This window comes from Sorghum bicolor, chromosome 8, assembly GCF_000003195.3.
Source record: "Sorghum bicolor cultivar BTx623 chromosome 8, Sorghum_bicolor_NCBIv3, whole genome shotgun sequence".
Classification (NCBI taxonomy): domain Eukaryota; kingdom Viridiplantae; phylum Streptophyta; class Magnoliopsida; order Poales; family Poaceae; genus Sorghum; species Sorghum bicolor.
The window spans coordinates 55835553-55854625 of NC_012877.2; the positions used below are offsets into that span (position 1 = coordinate 55835553).

At 44.4% G+C, this 19073-nt stretch overlaps 2 protein-coding genes and 1 pseudogene across 2 annotated transcripts; 2 read left to right on the forward strand and 1 right to left on the reverse strand.

The window, feature by feature from the left end:
- LOC8068855 lies at positions 3160-9877 on the forward strand (annotated as a pseudogene).
- LOC110437612 (serum response factor-binding protein 1-like) lies at positions 10792-11694 on the forward strand. Its single transcript, XM_021466097.1, has one exon. It carries the CDS (start codon positions 10792-10794, stop codon positions 11692-11694), a length of 903 nt encoding a protein of 300 aa, XP_021321772.1.
- LOC8068083 (protein NPG1) lies at positions 13184-18528 on the reverse strand. The gene is made up of 5 exons (XM_002443330.2): positions 18077-18528; positions 15950-16205; positions 14665-15875; positions 14139-14286; positions 13184-13845 (listed from the first exon to the last, which is right to left on the reverse strand). Exons 1-5 carry the CDS (start codon positions 18290-18292, stop codon positions 13529-13531), a joined length of 2148 nt encoding a protein of 715 aa, XP_002443375.1. The 5' UTR covers positions 18293-18528; the 3' UTR covers positions 13184-13528.

Below are 19073 nucleotides of genomic sequence, written 5' to 3' on the forward strand. Positions count from 1 at the left end.
TTGGCATGGTCCCTTCAACGTCTTGTTGTAGTCTTCTTGGTAATCCCACCGTCCATTGGGGCGCTTGACCGTATTCACCTCGTGGTCGTGATCGCGAGGGCGCTTGCCTCTGAAATTGTCGCGGTTGTCACGGCGCCTGTCCCAGCCTTCTCTGTGGTCCCGGTTATCGGGGCGTCGATGGTTCCTGTTGTCGAAGCGGCCGCGACTGTCGTCACGCCGAGGGGGCTGGTCGGGACCTCTGGCGTCATCTCGGATGAGTTTTTCTGCGTCGTCGGCGTCAGCATAATTTTTGGCCGTGGCGAGGAGCTCTGTCATCGTCGTTGGCCTTTTGCGCAGTAGCTTGTTCCTCAGTGCTTCATGGAAGCGCAGCCCCTTGATGAAAGCAGATATCGCCTCGTCGTGGGAAATCTTCGGGATCTTAAGGCGCATATCCGAGAATCGTCGGATGTAATCGCGCAGAGGCTCGTTTTTCCTATCTCGTATCCTTTCGAGGTCGTACTTGTTCCCAGGCTGCTCGCAGGTGGCGATGAAGTTGTCGATGAAGGCTTGGCATAGTTCTTCCCAGGAGTCGAAAGAGTCCTCGGGCAGGCCTAGGAGCCACTGGTGACCAGTCTGGTCGAGGACTACTAGAAAGTACTTGGCCATGACGTGCTCATCTCCTGCTGCTGACCGGACGGCGTCTCGTAAAGAGTGATCCAGTTCTCTGGGTTTTCCTTGCCGTCGTATTTTTTGAGTTTCTCGAGCTTGAAATTACACGGCCACACGACCTGGCGGAGGTGTGAAGAGAATTGCTTCAGGCCCGGGGGGCCGTGCGTTGCGTCGTACTCAATACGACGGAAGTTTTTGTGAACTGCTCTTTCCGTGGCACGCCTGTTGATGCGGTCTCGGGCGTCTTTGGGAGGGATATTGTATCGAAGATCCCTGTACTGGTTTACTTCTTGACCACGCCTGCGATTCTGCTCGCGGTGACCACCAGCGTCCCGACCGCCATCGTCACGCCGTGAATCTTTTCGATGATTGTCGGGGGAACGACTGCGGTGGTGCCTGCTGGGCTGCGGTGAGGTCCGGCTGCGGTGAGTCTGGTCGGAGGTGGCCTCTGTATAAGAGACGCCTTGGACTCTTTTGAGCAGAGTGGCTGTTTGCCCCCATCGCGGCGATCAGGTGTGCTCGAACGCTGGTTCGGACGCCCTAGCACTCGGGAGTATCAGGGAGCCGATCTAGATTGGCTATGGCGACGGCCACATTGGCGCTTGGCGTTTTATAAACTGGCTGATCTCCGACCATGTCGAAAGCGTCGCTGAGATTATGCGGCGGGATTTGACGTTCCTCGTCCGCGCGTCGTCGGGCGCGATCGGCGTTACGCTGCTCGCGGAGCTGCCTCTGCTCATCTGTTTCTCCATCAACGACCGGCTCGTCGGCGCTGACGTTGAAAACGATGTCTCCTCGCCGGGGTGGGAAGACCGGGAAACGAGAGAAGCCCGGAGGATGTGACGGCAAATCCAAGTCGTAATCCTCGTCCTCGGAATTTATGACTTCAGTGGGAACGGAACCAGTGCTCGAATTTGTGCTGGAAGCCTGGCCGTCCCGTAGCTCTCGGATCGTCACCATGTTGACGTAATGACGAGCTGGTCGACCGCTCCCCTTTGGCAACCAACCAGCATTGTTAAAGAGGGATTGGACGTGTCGCGAGTAGAGAGAGGACGAGTTGTTCAGACCGCAAGGATAATCTTCCTCCGGGTTGGCCTCGAGCTTGACAGATCGTCCTGAGGGAGTTGAGGTTATCGTCAGAGACGTTCCCAGCCATTCGTGTGTAACGACACGAGTTGGCCGGTGGGAGTTGAAAGAATCCGCTAGAGCGGCTTGGTCAGGCTGGCGCGAGATCCCATCTACCAGTTGGGAAGCTTCGAGTAGCTTGGAATCAGCGCGATCAAGTGCTTAGAGAAGGTCCGAGCAGTCGATTTTCTTCCCCTTGTAGCGCGGGAGTGGTGGTCGGGTGCTCGGTGCCGGCATCTGAGTGGTCGGAGCCGACGTCATCCCAGATTGGATCTGGGTTCCTTCCGAAACCGTGGTCGTGAGACTACCGTCGCGCGTCGTCCACGTGATCTGGCCGACGGTGAACGTGAGGCCTTCAGGCACGGCCGCGGAAGCTGGAACTATGACCATCTTGTTTGCCGGAGAAGTTGTACGCACACCCCCTACCTGGCGCGCCACTGTCGACGAAAGCTGGTCGGCAGTCTACCTTGGAGTATACCCACGATAGTAGTTTATCGGTAGACGGTGCGCAAACTACGAACTCGATGGTGACGCAAGACACGGACAAGCTTTTTATCCAGGTTCGGCCGCCGAGTTGGCGTAATACCTACGTCCTGCGTATGGTTGTATTGATTTGTGTTGAGAGAATATGATGTCCTAAGGGGGTCCCTTGCCTCTCCTTATATAGTCCGGAGGGCAGGGTTACAGATCTGGAAGCTAATCCTAGTCGGTTACAATTGCCATAGATAGTTCGATATCAATTCCTATTCTAACCGACTAGAATCCTGCTTGATCTCCACGTCTTGTTTCCTTGCGCGAAACTCCGAGCTGTCGGATCAAACCTCGAGCTTGTCTCGTAATGGGCCAAGCCTCCTGGCCCAAGTCTGGCCGTAAGGGTATAGGGATTTATACCCCCACAGTCTGTAAATCGCGAGATGAATCTTTTGACCCTAATTAGTTTATGATTGGACAATATTTACCACAAACAAACGAAAGTGCTACAGTACCTAAAATCCCAAAATTTTGCCAACTAAGGCCCTGTTTAGTTCCCCATCCAAAAAATTTTCGTCCATCTCATCGAATCTTTAGACACATGCATGGAACATTAAATGTATATAAAAAATAAACTAATTACACAGTTTGGTTGAAAATCGCGAGACGAATCTTTTAAGCCTAGTTACTCTATGATTAGCCATAAGTGCTACAGTAACCCACATGTGCTAATGACAGATTAATTATGCTTAATAGATTTGTCTTGCAGTTTCCTGACGAGCTATGTAATTTGTTTTTTTATTAGTTTTTAAAAACTCATCCCAACATCCTTCCGACATATCCGATGTGACACCCAAAAAATTTTCATCTCCAATCTAAACAGATCCTAAACAAGGCGTCCGTGGCTCCTTCTGCCTCTGCTATGGTGCTAAAAAAAGTTGTTCAGCCGGCGGTGCTACACTTGTACTGTGGTTTGACCGTTCGAGGAGAGAGAAAAATGGTTGTAGAGAAAAATGTGTGTGCAAAGAGTATTCCACTAGCGGCCAAACACCAGACCTCAACGAGCAAGCCGAGGCAAGCAGCTAGCCGACTAGCCGTGGAGAGAAGCAGATCTCCGCGACCGCGAGGGGGGAGGCGCTGTCAGCACCAGTGCACCTTCCCACCGTTGGGCGGCTCCCGCTCTCCACTCCGGCCACCGACAGATCAGTTGCTCGCAGGAGCCGCGGTTGCGCCGAGCTCCCCGGGCGCCGGATTGGCCTTCCCCCGCACCTCGCCGATCTAATCGGCCTCGATTGAGTTGCTGTTCATTTCGATTGCAAGGTATAGCTGCTATGCTTTGGCGATTTATAATTTTGGAGCTTCTAGTTTCCATCTAGGAGGATTATTTTATACTAGCATTTTTTTTTCACACAAAACAAAGCTGTCTTGGGGCTAAGCTTGTTCAAACTAATTTCATCACTCATGCGTTTTCTGCCCAACTGCTACTGTCACGCGTCTTCATAATCAATCTGGCTTTCATGGTCAGTGACTGCAGTACATCGCGGGGGTGGTCTGGTGGAGGCCAAGTATGATTCACAGATTCAGTTTAGGGGATCAGTTGCTGTTTATTAAGGTTTAGGATGCTGCTGTCCCCAGCCAGTCTCTACTTGTCTATCATGCTCGAGACTTGGAGGAGCTATCGTTTCTGTCAAAATCTATGAGTTGAATGTGTATTTGAATAAATTGTACAGGGCACCTTTTTTTTTTTTTGCAACGATGCACAATTGAGGATTCGAGTGGCCATTCCATGCGATTGCTTAGCTTACCCCAACATGCTTGGGGTTTTGTTATTTCTGCAGGTGTAAGTATGGGCCTTATCCACTTATTTTGCTTCTATTGTTATGATTGCTTACACCTGCATAACTTATTGATGAAATATTTTTTACCTCGTCATGCAGCCTTTTTTGAGATTATGGAATAAAAGTATCATCCCGTCTGCCCCATTTATTCGTCATGCTGCTTGCACTTTAGTTTGTTTTGTTATTTGGGATTGCTAAACCCATCAATTTTTCAACAGATGGTGAGCGTCTTGACGGGAGTGATGACATCTGTCATTGACAAGCTTACAGCCCTGCTTGGGGAGGAGTACACAAAGCTGACAGGTGTGCAAAGGGAGGTGAACTTTATGAAAGATGAGCTAAGCAGCATGAACGCCCTCCTTCAGAGGCTGGCAGAGGCGGACAGTGATCTTGATCTGCAGACCAAGGAGTGGCGGAGACAAGTGCAGGAGATGTCTTATGACATAGAGGATTGTGTTGATGAGTTTATGCATCGTGTTGGCAATAGCAGCACGACTGACTCTGGAGGCCTTGTTCATGGGGTGGTTCAACAGCTTAAGGTGCTGTGGGCGCGCTATCAAATTGGCAGCAAAATCCAGGACCTCAAGGCACGTGTTGAAGATGCTAACAAACGCCGCGTGAGGTACAAGGTGGATGAGCTCGCCTTTCAGTCTAGCACCAAATCTGCCATCGATCCCCGTTTGCCTTCACTCTATGCTGATCCAGATGGGCTTGTTGGCATTGGCCGACCAAGAGATGACCTTATAAGGATGCTAATGGAGGGGGAGGGGACATCAGTGCAGCAACTGAAGGTCATATCTATTGTGGGTCCTGGGGGCCTTGGTAAAACCACGCTCGCGAATGAGGTTTACCATAGACTGGAAGGCCAATTCCAATGTCGAGCTTTTGTCTCTTTGTCACAACAACCTGATGTAAAGAAGATATTAAGAAATATACTCTATCAAGTCAGCCATCAGGAGTATGCTAACATGGAAACATGGGATGAGGAAATGTTTATCAATGCAATCCGGAATTTTCTACAAAGATGAAGGTAAGTCCATGAATTTATAATAATGGCAACTTGGTTATTGGTGGCGTAACCATTTTTTATCAGTATCTTCATCCAGTATTCAGAAGATTTCTTTTATTTAGTGGATGAATGGAGCGAGCTGCTATCTCCATTTCTGGATTTAATGAATTACATAGTATATGGTTGCTTTTGGGCTTCTAGAACTGTATCTCTAACTTCTTCATGTATTTCAGATTGTTGGGGGCTTTAAACTTTTTCTTCAAGTAAATGTTATTAACCACATCTGAATTGGCATTTTGACATGTTTCATGTTTTCAATTTCAAATTGCTCTTGATGTAAATTTTATTTAACCACTTACCACTGCAGCACTGCTAAGTACGTGACTTGCTAGCTCATATGGTTGTACCATACATCATGGAAATCTTATGACCATAAGTTCTAGGTTTGCTACTACCCAAAATATCTGATACTTCAATGTCATAAAATGATAAAACATGTAATTTGGAAATTTTATTCATGGAGAAATTTAAAAATATAAGTGTTTCTGCACTTCATAGATAGAGAAAAGCCCAATGGATCAGCTCCCAGTTGTTTTGTATTATTATGTGTTGACTGTTGAGTGCAGAGGTGTTTTTTTTTCATTTGTCTACACTATCTAATATCTATATACAATGGCATTTTAGATATGGCATTGTGATATTTTTGCAGCCCTTCCTAATTTATAGATGCTATGCACTTGATAGGTACTTCATTGTTATTGATGATATATGGAGTACTCAAGCATGGAAGACCATCAGATGTGCTTTATATGTGAATAATTGTGCAAGCAGAATTATGACAACAACACGCATTGTTTCTATAGCCAAGTCGTGCTGCTCTCCTCATCATGATCATGTCTACGAAATAACACCTCTTAGTACAGATAACTCCAAATGTCTTTTCTTCAAGCGAATCTTTGGCTCCGAACATATATGCCCTCCTCATTTGGAAGACATTTCCAGTGAAATCCTGGAAAAATGCAGTGGTTCACCACTGGCCATTGTTACAATGGCTAGCTTATTGGCTAACAAAGCCTGTACAAAGCAGGAATGGGATAGGGTATGTAATTCAATTGGTTCAACACTGGAAAAGGATCCTGATGTGGAAGAAATGAGAAGGATATTATCCCTTAGCTTTGATGACCTCCCCCATCATTTGAAGACATGTTTATTGTATTTAAGTATATTTCCAGAAGATTATGAGATTGAAAGGGATCAACTAGTAAAAAGATGGATTGCTGAAGGATTCATTAATATGGAGGGTGGACAAGATTTGGAGGAGATAGGAGAGAATTATTTCAATGATCTTATCAACAGAAGCATGATTCAACCAATGAAAATCAAATGTGATGGTCGAGTGGCCTCATGCCAAGTTCATGATATGATTCTTGATCTCCTGATATCTAAGTCAGTTGAAGAAAATTTTGCCACTTTCATTTCTGGTAAAAATAAGACGTTATTGTTACAACATAAGGTTCGCCGGTTATCTCTCAACTATTATTCCCAAGATCACACCATGTTTCCGTCAGCAGCGATCATTTCTCAGTGTCGATCACTCAGTATCTTTGGGTATTCTGAACAGATGCCTTCTCTTTCGAAGTTTCGAGTTCTTCGGGTACTTGATATAGAAAATGGTGAGGAGATGGAGCACAAATATTTTGAACATATAAGGAGGCTACTTCAGTTGAAGTACCTTAGACTCCATGTAAGGAGCATTTCTGCACTCCCAGAACAACTGGGAGAACTGTGGCAGTTGAGGACCCTGGATCTAGGAGGCACAAAAATTACAAAACTGCCAAAAAGCATTGTTCAGTTGCAAAATTTGACATGTTTACGTGTCTGTAATATGGAATTACCTGAAGAAATTGGGAATTTGCATGCTCTTCAGGAGCTTTCAGAGATCAAAATCAACCGAAATTCCATGGCCTCTTCTTTGCTGGGTCTGGGCAGTCTGACTAAATTAAGGATTCTTCGACTACGCTGGTGCATTTCCAATACAGACACTGACAACAGGACTTTTATTGACAACTTTCTTTCATCACTTCGCAAACTTGGCAGACTCAACCTTAGATCTCTATGCATTCAGAGTTATTGTGGTTATTCCATAGATTTCATGTTGGATTCTTGGTTCCCTACCCCTTATCTCCTACAGAAGTTTCAGATGAACTTAGAGTACTACTTCCCTAGAATTCCATCTTGGATAGCATCACTTGGCAACCTCACCTATCTAGACATCAATGTTGATCCATTAGAGGAGGAAACACTGGAGATCCTTGGAAACTTACCTTCTTTGATGTGCCTCTGGGTGTCATCAAAAGCAGCAGCACCCAAAGAAAGACTTGTTGTCAGCAATGGCATGTTCGGATTCCTGAAGGAGTTCCAGTTCATGTGTTGGAGAAACAAGGTGGGGCTGGTATTTGAAGCGGGGTCCATGCCGAGACTCGAGAAGCTGCGGATTCCATTCAATGCAGGCACAGGTCTCAATTTTGGCATCGAGCACCTCTCTTCTCTCAGGCATCTTATCGTTGAGATCATTTGCAGTGGTGCATCGGTGCAGGAAGTGGAGGCATTGGAGGAGGCTATGAGGAGTGCAGCTGATCTCCTTCCAAATCGACTCTTCCTTGAAGTTCGAACGTGGGACTAAGAAAATATGGTGAAGGAGTAAGGCATTGCTGAAGAAATTGAAAAATCAGCATGCTGGTGTAAGGTGTAAAGCATCTCCTCTTGCAGCTAACCCTATCTCCTCTCCTGCTCTACATGAAAATGTGGCGGTGGTGAATTAAAAAAAAAGGTGAGGGCAGCAGTGGCCTGGTGGCTGCATCTAGCAGTGGTGGCAGTGGCGACCGGAGGTGAGGAAGATCCAATACCACGCATTCTCCATCCCTCACTGCACCTCAGTCTTCTCCCCAAACTGCTGCTCTGACCAGAAGCACAGCAGCGCCAGCGGTGGAGGTGACAGAGAGAGCACACGCTCCCTGTTTCTCACTGCTCCTCAGTCCTCTCTCTCTCTCTCTCTCTCTCTCTCCAAGCTGCAACAGCAGCAACTGGCAGCGGTGGCAGGCACCATGTCTCTGTAAGAAAAACAGGCAGGCATGCTTTCTTCTCCTCTTCTCAACAGATATATTAGATGTTTCTCCTGCAGATTCGTTAGTTTACCTTTTCTCCATATGTTGGTAAGCATATAATTCTGGGTAAATAAGCCAAAGACAAATGGTTCAAAATTTCTCTGTGCAATATCCAATTAGCGAATAGAATTGAGATAGTATCCATGTATGTATAGACTTGTAGAGTTGATGCACCAATAGTAAGAAAATATATGCTTTTTACTACCTCTGTTTAGGGTGCATATAAATCATGTCTTGTTATGAACTGATGGGTCTGTTAAGTTATTTGGTCCTGTATGCATGAACTTTACTGTCTACCCCAAATATTTATGCCTAGTTTTTGCAAAATCGCTAAATGGCTTGGCCTGTTTGGATCCCATACTCTAAAGTTCATAGACCTTTTTAGCTCTTGAGTCTCCAATTTGGTGGTCCAAAATTGTGTCTAAAGTTTAGCCAACCTCACAAAATGGGTGTTGAGTCCATTACACCATAAAAGTGAACTAAAGTGGTCTAAAGTTTAGCCCCTAACTGTAGCCAACTAAGACCATGGGATCCAAACAAGGAATATAGAACCTAACCACTAAAGGCCGTAGCTGGAGATTTTGAACACTGGTGTACACAGAACAATTTTTCATTTTGCAGCTGTAGAACTATCGTTTTTCCCTTCGATGGATGCTAGGTTTTGATTTTTTTTTCCCTGGTGAGTGGAAATACTAGTTAGGAACAAACCTAAACTTTGACTGATATATTTAAAGCAGAAGTTGAATTATGGAAAATGTCTAGTTATTTTTCTTGTGGGTCCTAATTCTTCTGACCTATTTTACTGAATCTTCTGAAAACGCAAAAGTAGCTCATAATCGGACGCGCACGTTGAAATTCCAGTGGATGTGTAAGGTGTTCCAGCAATCCTGGCTGAACGGGCAAGCGAAGAGTTTCCTCACAGCCATAGTCATCCAAATCTGTATTCAACACCCTTGAACTCGAATATCGAATAACTTACTCTTCTTCATGGTTTTGACTGTGGTGTTGGTTGATGTAACATGCAGGCCACACATGTCTTTTATTTTTTAGTTATGCCATCTTTTATTGAATATTAGAGGTCCTAAATGACAAAATATAAATTAGAAAGTTTTAGATCTCTCTTCAAACACTGCAAATTTTATAGAGTATGTCTTCGTCCAAGGTTATGTAAAAAATTTAGAAGTTTGAATTTCATAATCAGCAAACAATCAAACATACAGCAAACATTTAGGTCTCTAAATGATCTCAAATAAAAAGTTTTCAAGTACAAAGTTATTGATCCCATTGAGATCTATAACTTTGATATAGACCATGTCAATTTACGATTTCATTCAACAAATTTCAAAGCAAAAATAAATTTAAAATCTTTGAAATCAAAACAAATATTTGGACATCTAAATGATCTTAGAAAAATATTGTCAACTGCAAAGTTTAGACCATATTTAGAGCTACAACTAATTTGGTATATACCACATCAATGTCCAAGATCATTTGAAAATTTTAAAAAATATATAAATTTTAAAATATGAGAACTTTAAAATTGTGAACAACAAATTTAGATCACATTGGGATCTAGAACTTTAGTATAAACTATGTCAACATTCTAGGTCATTTGAAAAATTTAGAAATTGAAATTCAAACATTTGTCAACTACCAAGTTATAGAAAACGTCGAGCCTATAATTTTGATATAGAGTTTGTATTCATCAAGCTTTATATGAAAAAAGTACTCCCTCCATCCCAAATTATAAGTCATTTTAAGAATCTTAGAAAGTCAAAGCATCTCAAGTTCGACCTAAATTATAGAAAGAATTACAAATATTTATGACATCAAATAGATATACTATGAAAATATAACATGAAGAACCTAATGGTACTTAGTTGACACCATAAATGTTATTATCTTATCGTATAAATTTGGTCAAACTTGAGATACTCTTCGAGATTCTTAGAATAACTTATAATTTAGGATGAATGGAGTAATTATTTTTTATAGGAGTCAATGTGCGTATATGTATGTACAAGTGTCTATGTGATTCACAAAAGGAAGAAAAAACACACCTGAAATGTGGGTCCTAACTCCTAAGGCAGCAAAACTAACCAAAACTCCATTTTTAAATGATCGACGATGGGGGTATTTTACTGGATTTTGAAATTTAATGTGTGCCTGTTATCTGGTATTAGAGTTTGATGAGGAGGTGTTCTAAATTCGGTAATTAGTTCATAGAGATTTACTCTTGTTTTATTGTTTATTATTATTAGTTTCTCGAGTCCCGATTCCGAGGCGATCACCGTAGCGTCGAGCACACGGTGCGATCGTCATGATGACACGCACCACCAAACCATGGCGGTTCGTTTCGTTGCATTGCAGGCTTCCAGGTTCCAGCTCACGAGCTTCTTGCATGCGCGTTAACGATCCAAAACCCCGGCCGGCTCCGATCGGAGACACTCTCGCCGTCCGGTCTCGGTGCTGATCCATCCATCCCACTACCACCACCTGTCGTCGATCTCCCTTTCTTTCCCTAGTTTCGATCGCCATGTGCAGCCTCGCTCCCCGCGCCGCCGCCGCTCCAGCAGCAGGCTTCGGCATCGGCGGCGCCACCGCATTCCTCGACCGGCATCGGGGCGTCGCCGCCGCCGCGACTTCGTCGGGCCACAACGCTGGGGAGCCGACCCGCCGCGCCCGTGCCCGCGCCTCCGAGGCGTCCACCGCACCCGCTCGGAAGCGTGGCCGCCACGACGACGGCTTCGAGCACGTCGCCGTCGATACTGTAGCCTCGTCAGCGCTGCGGAGCCGGATGGACAAAGAGCTCGTCGCTCTCCAAGGTCTCCTCAAGAGAGCCAAGCTCTTGCCTCGCTCCGCCGCTCCCCACGCCGAGAAGAAGTGCGCGCCAGCGCCGCCACGACCATCAGAGGCGCCGTCGGCGGGAGCAAAGAGGACGACGACGACGTCGCAACCCAAGGGCAAGGAAGCAGCAACGGAGGCGGCGTGTCATCAGACTCAGATCACGGCACGACCAGCGAATTCGAAGCAGCAGCAGCAGCAGCGCCCGGTGCAGCGCGCAGCGGCCAAGAACCCGATCGCGGTGGATGTTCCCAACAAGCAGCGGCCGGCGGCCGAGGCACCAGCAGCAGCGAAGCCGAAGCGGCATCAGCAGCAGCAGCACCCGGTCCAGCGTGCAGCGGCGGCGGCCAAGACGACGGAAGTTCCGAAGAAGCGGCGACCGGAGGAGGAGGAGGAGAAGGAGCGTGCGCGCGCAGCCGAAAGGGAGGAGTTCCGGCAGATGCTGCTGGAGATGGAGAAGGCGGCGCTGCCCGACGAGACGATATACCCGGAGGATCTGGAGGAGCTCGGCATCCCGTTCGAGTTCGTCGTGACTCGGACTTGGAAGCAGGCATGTCTAGATCACGCCAAGAAAGTGGAGCTCGTAGGAGCCTAGATATGGTCCCACGGATGCATATGCATCATAGCATAATCTTATGCGCACATTGATCTTGATTTTGCATGTACCCTGATTCTTCCTGGTGCTTAACTAATTGACTGTTTGTTTGTATGCTGTCTTCAAGTAACTGATCTTGTAAAATTCAGATCGTGAATTTGTTCTATAGCTTGTGAAATTCAGATTGTGAGTTTATTCTATACATGTGTTTGCATGTTCAGGCTTAATTTGTGTATTCCTCTTAAGACGCTGAACTTTCAGGATATCATTCTCTGTACGTTGTACAAACAAGCATCTTTTCATGTAAACTCGTTCAGGCTGTGTGTAAGTGTGTAACTGAAGAACATCCACTCAGTTGACTGTTTTAATGAAGAACAAAACAGAAGCAGAAATAATAGAACATGTATTTTAATGAAGGACTGCAGCGAGACAAAGACGGTAAAATAAAGATGTTGTTGCTCCTGGCACTGGCAGTGCCCAGTTGTGTTCTTGCGGACTGTCAGGTCTTCAATAGCAGTAGCTTTCAGATCCTGCTAGCTTTCTCTGTTTCCTCTGTTTTTGTGCTCTAGTTTGCTGGGAGAACTGTGTATTTGGAACTATGTGCTCTCTAAATTCTGTTGATGAAACATATGCAATGCACTTCCGAGCGAGAGAGGAAAAAAAAAAGACAGCAGAGCTCACATGGCCTGCGGGAAGAGGTAAGAGTAGAACAGCAGTGACACAAAAGCGATTGGAGATCGTGCGATCTAGTCTCTTGAACTCTTGTTTTCATCGTTCTCTTTCATTAATCTACAATATAATATGCTCCTTGCTAGCTATTTGGACTACCGTTGGAGTTGGACACGCCCTCATGCTCAGGGGCGAAGCCACGTTATGCTTGCCTGGTGCACGGGCACCAGGGTAAACAAAAGTTTTGTTAATAAATTGACTAATATTCACCACATATGATAAGTATATTTAGTATTTTGCTTTAACAGTGCACCACCATTACTTTGATGTTAGCTTCGCCCCTGCTCATGCTCCCCTATGTCACCAGCAGATGAATATAAAAAGAGAAAAAGCTATTTGGACTACCGTTGGAGTTGGACACGCCCTCTGCTCTATGCTCCTCTAAGTCACCAGCAGATGAATATAAAAGGAGAAAAAAAAATAGAGGTGGGGTGCTCCGGTGGTGCACAGAACTGGGCATTGGGATCGGAGCCTGTTGTATGCTGTCTTCAAGTAAACTGATCCTGTAAAATTCAGATTGTGAATTTATTCTATAGCTTGTAAAATTCAGATTGTCAATTTATTCTATAGATGTGTTTGCATGTTCAGGCTTTCAGTACTCCTCTTATGAAGCTGAATTTTCAGGATATCATCTCTGTACGTTCTACAGACCACATCTTTTGATGTAAACTCGTTCAGGCTGTGTATAACTGAAGAGCATATCCACTCAATTACCTAAAGCACGTCAGGTAATTGAAGAACAAAACAGAAACAAAAATAATAAACATTACAATATCAGCAACGCTGGTTTTAAGTTAGCTGATGACTCGTTATAATCATATTGTGTAATATATGTAACAATGGCTCATATCAATACATAGCTATTTCAGTGCCATCCTGATCTTGATTGAGCTATCGTATAATAATACAACTCAGCAACCAATTACAGCATTTGTTGGTCCCCAAGAACAGTGTGTGGTACACACTGGCAACTGCAGATACAACAAGTTACAGATAGCTGGGCACCTGGTTTCTGCCGAGCTATATATGTTTCGAAAATGGGGAAGTCAAAGAAGAGAAAATTAGCCGACAAAAAATGAAGCCTCATGTTGTTGCAGATGACCCATCAGGGTGATCTGAAACTTTCTACAGGGTCCGAGTCCTCCAGCATTGAGGCCGCCTGGAAGCAATCGGCGGCATCAGCTAGCCTGCCATCCTGCTTGTGAACCTCCCCCAGGTAGAACCAAGCCATTCGGTTAGTGGGTTGGAGCCTTAGGGCATCCGATAGGAAACACCTCGCCACAGGTAGGAACTTGGGCCCTTGTTTAGAGAGGAGGGCACCGATAGAGACCTTGGATGGGACATGCTCTACCTCCATGGAGAGGGCATTGAAGTATGCAGCAAGAGCATCCTGTATCTTCTCGTGCACCTCATGTATGTTACCTGGGGAAAGGCAGGGAATCACAGGACCAAAATTATGGCACAACAAACACAAGATATATTCAACTTCTCAGGCTTACAAATATCTAGCCTATATGAACATTAAAGTTCAAAAGAAAAAGCGGACAGTATGCAGTGTAAATGAATTATTATTTAATAAGCATTTATGATAACACACAAATATACAAACAGGCAGACAGGAAATACATTTCAAACTTAGTACATCCCCAAAAGCCAGAGGCATAGGCATGACTAATGAAACAATGAAACATGAATTGTAACAAAAGTTTCCTCACCTTCTGCATGAAGGGTTGTCGCAGAGTATGTTTTGAGGGCTTTAGCCTTCTGTAAGCAAATCTCTGCATCTCTCCAATAGGAAAGACTAGAGTACAAGTTGGCAAGACCTTGCCAAACTTCAAATTCGCTCACTTTATCCTCATCATCCTGAAAGAGTGTTCACATAGAATAAGACATCAAGAAGATACGGTAAGGTATATGAAATGTAATTAGATGAAATTAGACTCTAGACAGGGTGCATGTATGTTTGTCCACTTCAGCAGTTAATACAAACACCAAAACAGCTCTCTTTTGGACACATAAATGCGGTTTCAAGAACAAACCTTTTGGATAACACATTTCAGTGTGAGAATCTGGAATTCTGGACACCTTAGGAAAAAGGTAGTGTTTTACATCTAAGAATTTCAAAATCTTCTTTTACAAGCAAATAAGGATTTCAAACATGTTCACAGAAATCTCAAACATCCCATTAAAATAAAACGCTGTGCAAATTAAAATTGTTCTTTTGTATTTGAGAAGACAAACCTCTGTGCCATTTTTGGCAGATCCATAAGCCTTTCGTTGTGCCTGAACAAGAGCAAGAAGGGTGCGATATGCTTCAACTGCTTCCATGGGCAATGATTGAGCAACCTTCAATTTAGCCCTTATTCTAAGCAATGGCCCTTGTTCCCACTTTGCGGTCTCATCTAATGCCGCATCAGTCACAACTTCAGCTTCTGAATACCTTTGTTGTGCAGAAAGAACCAATGATAGCAACCTCCAGCCTTTCGAGACAGATCCACCAGTTGCATCAATGAACTCCTTTGCACATTTCAAGGCAGCATGCATGTTCCGCTGCTCAGCGTACTCAATCCCCATGTCAAATATTAACTCTGGGTTCTGACGGTCAAGAGAAATTGCCTCATTAAGTGACTTCAAAGCCTCAGTCTGCAAGAGAGATCTTTGGTGATCAGATGAAGCAACCTTAGACTTCTTGGACAGGCAACTCCCCAGAACATGGAGGGCCACACTCTTTAGATGCCCATCTGATGATTCGGAATCTTTGACTGCTCTCTTTGCATACTCTACACCCTCAGAAGAAAGAAGATAATTGGAACCGCATATCTTAGCAGCTAACAGAAGGGCCATTATGTCATTTGGACTCTCGTTCTTATTCAATGATTTCCTCAACAAATTTAATGCAGCTTCATTATGAGAAGCTGCAAAATAGCACAACGCTAGACTATACCATCTCTCAGTTCGAGGGTATATTCCAGGTAAAACCTCTTCAAGGTGCTTGGCAAGAATAGATGTCTGGCCACACAGTGACAATGCAAAGGTTAAATGCTCCATAACAGACGGATCCCAGTGTGTCTTCCCAAGGAACCACTTCTTCAATAGTATCATGAGCAATAGGATTGCCTCTTCCACATTATTCCTAGGAACAAAAGAACCTTCAGTTTGTGAAGCCAAGCTCGGGGGGGTCACCTCTACACCACCGTACAACAAGAAAACAGCAAATCTCTTCTGAATCCTTGTGCAGCATTCATCATCGAGATTCCATTGACTTAGAAGAGCACGGCGGTATGAAGCAAGTGCTTCTTGATAGGCCCCAGCTTGCTTCCAAAGTTCTGGGAGAAGCTCAACAGACTTACTGACAGTTTCTTGCAGTTTTGGTTCAACCATAACACCAGGTATGCCACATTGGAAGATACTTTCAACAGCATCTAGGACACTTTTACACTGTTTAGCAGCCTCTGCAAGTTAATGGCTTCATAAAGTCAGATAAGCCTAATTGATATGATTATATAGCGAGATGAAAAACTCATACCCATTGCCTTGCCCAACTTTTGAAGAGACATTGATTTCAAGTAAATGGCTTCAAGAACAAGGCTAGCAGCATGCTGTGATCCTGAATTTGATGAATCTGACCGTAATTTATTACTTCGCTTCGAGAGTGGTTTTTCAGAAAGAGATGGTTGGAAGCGCTGAATAGCAGCTTGAAGGTCTATTCCATCAAATACTCGCAGAGCTGCTTCCACGTTGCCTCTCTGATATTCCAGTCTCCCAAGGAGAGCTCTAGCTTCCTAATATTGACAAAAAATACAGAAACCGCAGTTAGCACAATAAATACAACTATACTTTAGTATATCGGAAACAGAAGCTTATGTAGGCTGTTGGTATAGTCATTGAATACAAATATAGGAAAGAACACTCTAGTCACAAAGTTATTGAGAAAATGTAATAATAACAAAAAAAAAAGGACTGAACGCACAATTTTCACTGGGCACACACTAAGACCATTTCTCTTTCTTTTTCCCTCTTGTTGGTGGTTGATGCTGGATTTCATTTCTAGCCTACCCCAAGCTTGGAACTAAAATATTTTTTTGTTGCAGGGGTGGAGGTGCTTTCTGGTTACAGTTACAGATCACAATCAAACAATCTTAGCTAGTAAACATATAAAGCTATGAGTGTTTTGACTTTCATCATTATCTAAAAAACACAGGATTTGATTTGATATGGATGAAACAGTGCATAAAGTAACTCAGAACACAGTATAAAGATTTAAAGATTCTGAAATCGTGGCATCAACCACGTCACCGTTGTCCTACAAACAGTGTCAAGATCCTTGGTTTGTCAAAGATACAAATCCAACTGAATTCCTAGAAGATGGACAAGGGCTCATGGTGCCTGATGCTTTCGACTTCAAACTATAAAAGTTGATTCAACATTAAATGGCATCAAGGCTGCATTATCATTTTATGGAAAAAATAAAGAAATTGAAGGGAAGATCCTCTCGCCACAACATGCAGTACCAATTTGAACTAAACGGAGAAAAATAATCATCTGATGATGCTTTGAAATTCCACCATAAAAATGAAATTGCTAGAGCATCAAAATTGGGTGTGCACACTTGACTTTTGCATTATGGTTTTTGAAAACTAGAGAAAACAAGGGGAATGGTCATCCTTTTGTCCGTTGCCATAAAAAACACTAAATCCAACCAAACAAAGAGCGATAATTTTCCACATTCAATTCTCATTTGCAGATAGTGTGAATTATTTCTAAATTCAACAAAAATAAAAACATCTTACTGTCTGATTTGAACTCCAAAAACAGCACCACCCTTGCTAGTTCTAGAATGACATGTAGCTTCCAAATTCACCAATATAATCACAAGCCACTGGTGAAGCATAATCCTACAGCTAAACCAACAGCCACATATGCTATCTCCCAACAAGCTGCAAAGTTCACAAGACAGCACCAATAACCACAACTCGGTGATTGAATCATCGTATGGTTACACATTGAGCCACAAATTGACACAAAACATAACCCACCAATTAAACAGTAATCATAATTCAAACGATTAGACCATTGGCCACCTAATTTAGCAAAAAGTCAAAAAGCAAGATCATTTACAAATATATCCTCACTTGAATTCTGACAGTTATGTATACGAACAACACAACAACTTCTACATTACTTTGGTTTTTCAATATTGAAAGTCTCCACGAAAGTCCAACTCTCTCCCAGATCAATGCATCTTCCCGAAAGCCCAACTCTCTCCCAGTACAAATTCAGGATCCCTACACCAAATATGATGCTCAACTAGACCAATCCACGCGATGTTCTGAAAAACATTTCCATTAGGATGGTCACCATAACCCATGAAAAGAACTTCATCGATCTCCCACACGCAGTTCCCCTTCCAAATGAAAATGAAAGGAACCAAACAAAAAAAAAACGCCATTTAGTTAGAGCATGTAGTTTCGGACTGCGAAATTTCCGCATCCCGATCTCATCTCCCCCAAAGCGCAACCAAGAACGTCGCAAGCACTCGCATTCACAACAAAGATTCCATCTTCCCACCCCCATTTCGCCCAAACCACAATTGGATTCACGTTCCCAGATCAAACCAAGAACGAGCGGCAGGGGGGCAAAGAGATTCCGAGACCTCGTAGTTGAGGGAGAGGCCCTCGCGGAGCGACGACTCCGCCTCCTGGATGTTGCCGTCGTCGACCTTGGCCTCCGACGAGCCCGACGCCGACGCGCCCGCATCCGACTCCTGCAGCGCCGCCGCCTTCCCCTTTACCGGGGACGCGGCGGCCGCCGGTGGCCAGTCCCCGGTGGGGCTCGCCTCGCTCCGGCTGTCCCACTCCGCCGCCGCCATCGCTGCCGTCGTCGATCCCGATGCGTCACCGCTGCTGCCACCGCGGTAGCGCGATTCCTCCGGCGAGCATGCTAGCTAGGACAATGTGAGGGAAGGCGCCGTTGGTTGGGTACGACTACATCTACGAGAGGGAGAAGGCGAGATCCAACTCTATTCTTGGGACTTTGGGGAGCTCTCGTTTTGTTTTTTGGTTTTTTGTTTCCCTCCGGAGGTGTTTGGCAGTGGCAGTGGCAGACCATCTCTTTGAGGAAAACCACTTTCTATTTGCGGGTATTTCTCCGGGCCTTGTTTACTTCCACCAAAAAAACCAAAATTTTTCAAGATTTTCTGTCACATCAAATCTTTAGACGTATGTATAGAGTATTAAATATAGACGAAAATAAAAACTAATTGCACAGTTTGGTCGGAATTGACGAGACGAATCTACTGAGCCTGGTTAGTCCATAATTAGACAATAATTACTATAAACAAACGAAAGTGCTACAGTGTCTCGAAATCTTTTCGTTCAGGAAGTAAACAAGGCCCCAATGTGAATTTGGCAGTTTTTTATGAAAAAATTGACACATTTGAGGTTTGCATTTGAGTAATTTGTCAAAAAGCTCCAAAAGAGGTATCCAATGGTTTTGCATTTGGAGTTTGTAATTTGAGCAACTTGGCAAAAATGTCAAGCTGTAGACGACTTTGCAAACCCGATCGCGCGAGCAAAGTCACGCGCGAGAAAAGCGCGCGCCTGGAGATCTTCTATTTTTATCTTTTGCCAAGTTCAAATGTCAATTCCCTT

What these genes read in the sequence shown, in the direction of transcription:
- LOC110437612 (XM_021466097.1), top strand. Translation starts at nt 10,792, where the DNA reads ATGTGCAGCCTCGCTCCCCGCGCCGCCGCCGCTCCAGCAGCAGGCTTC.
- LOC8068083 (XM_002443330.2), bottom strand. Translation starts at nt 18,292, where the DNA reads ATGGCGGCGGCGGAGTGGGACAGCCGGAGCGAGGCGAGCCCCACCGGG. An exon ending in GCCTCTCCCTCAACTACGAG is followed by an intron (nt 16,206 to 18,076) that starts GTCTCGGAATCT and finishes TGTCAATATTAG; the next exon opens with GAAGCTAGAGCTCTCCTTGG. An exon ending in CTGCCAAAAATGGCACAGAG is followed by an intron (nt 14,287 to 14,664) that starts GTTTGTCTTCTC and finishes ACACTCTTTCAG; the next exon opens with GATGATGAGGATAAAGTGAG.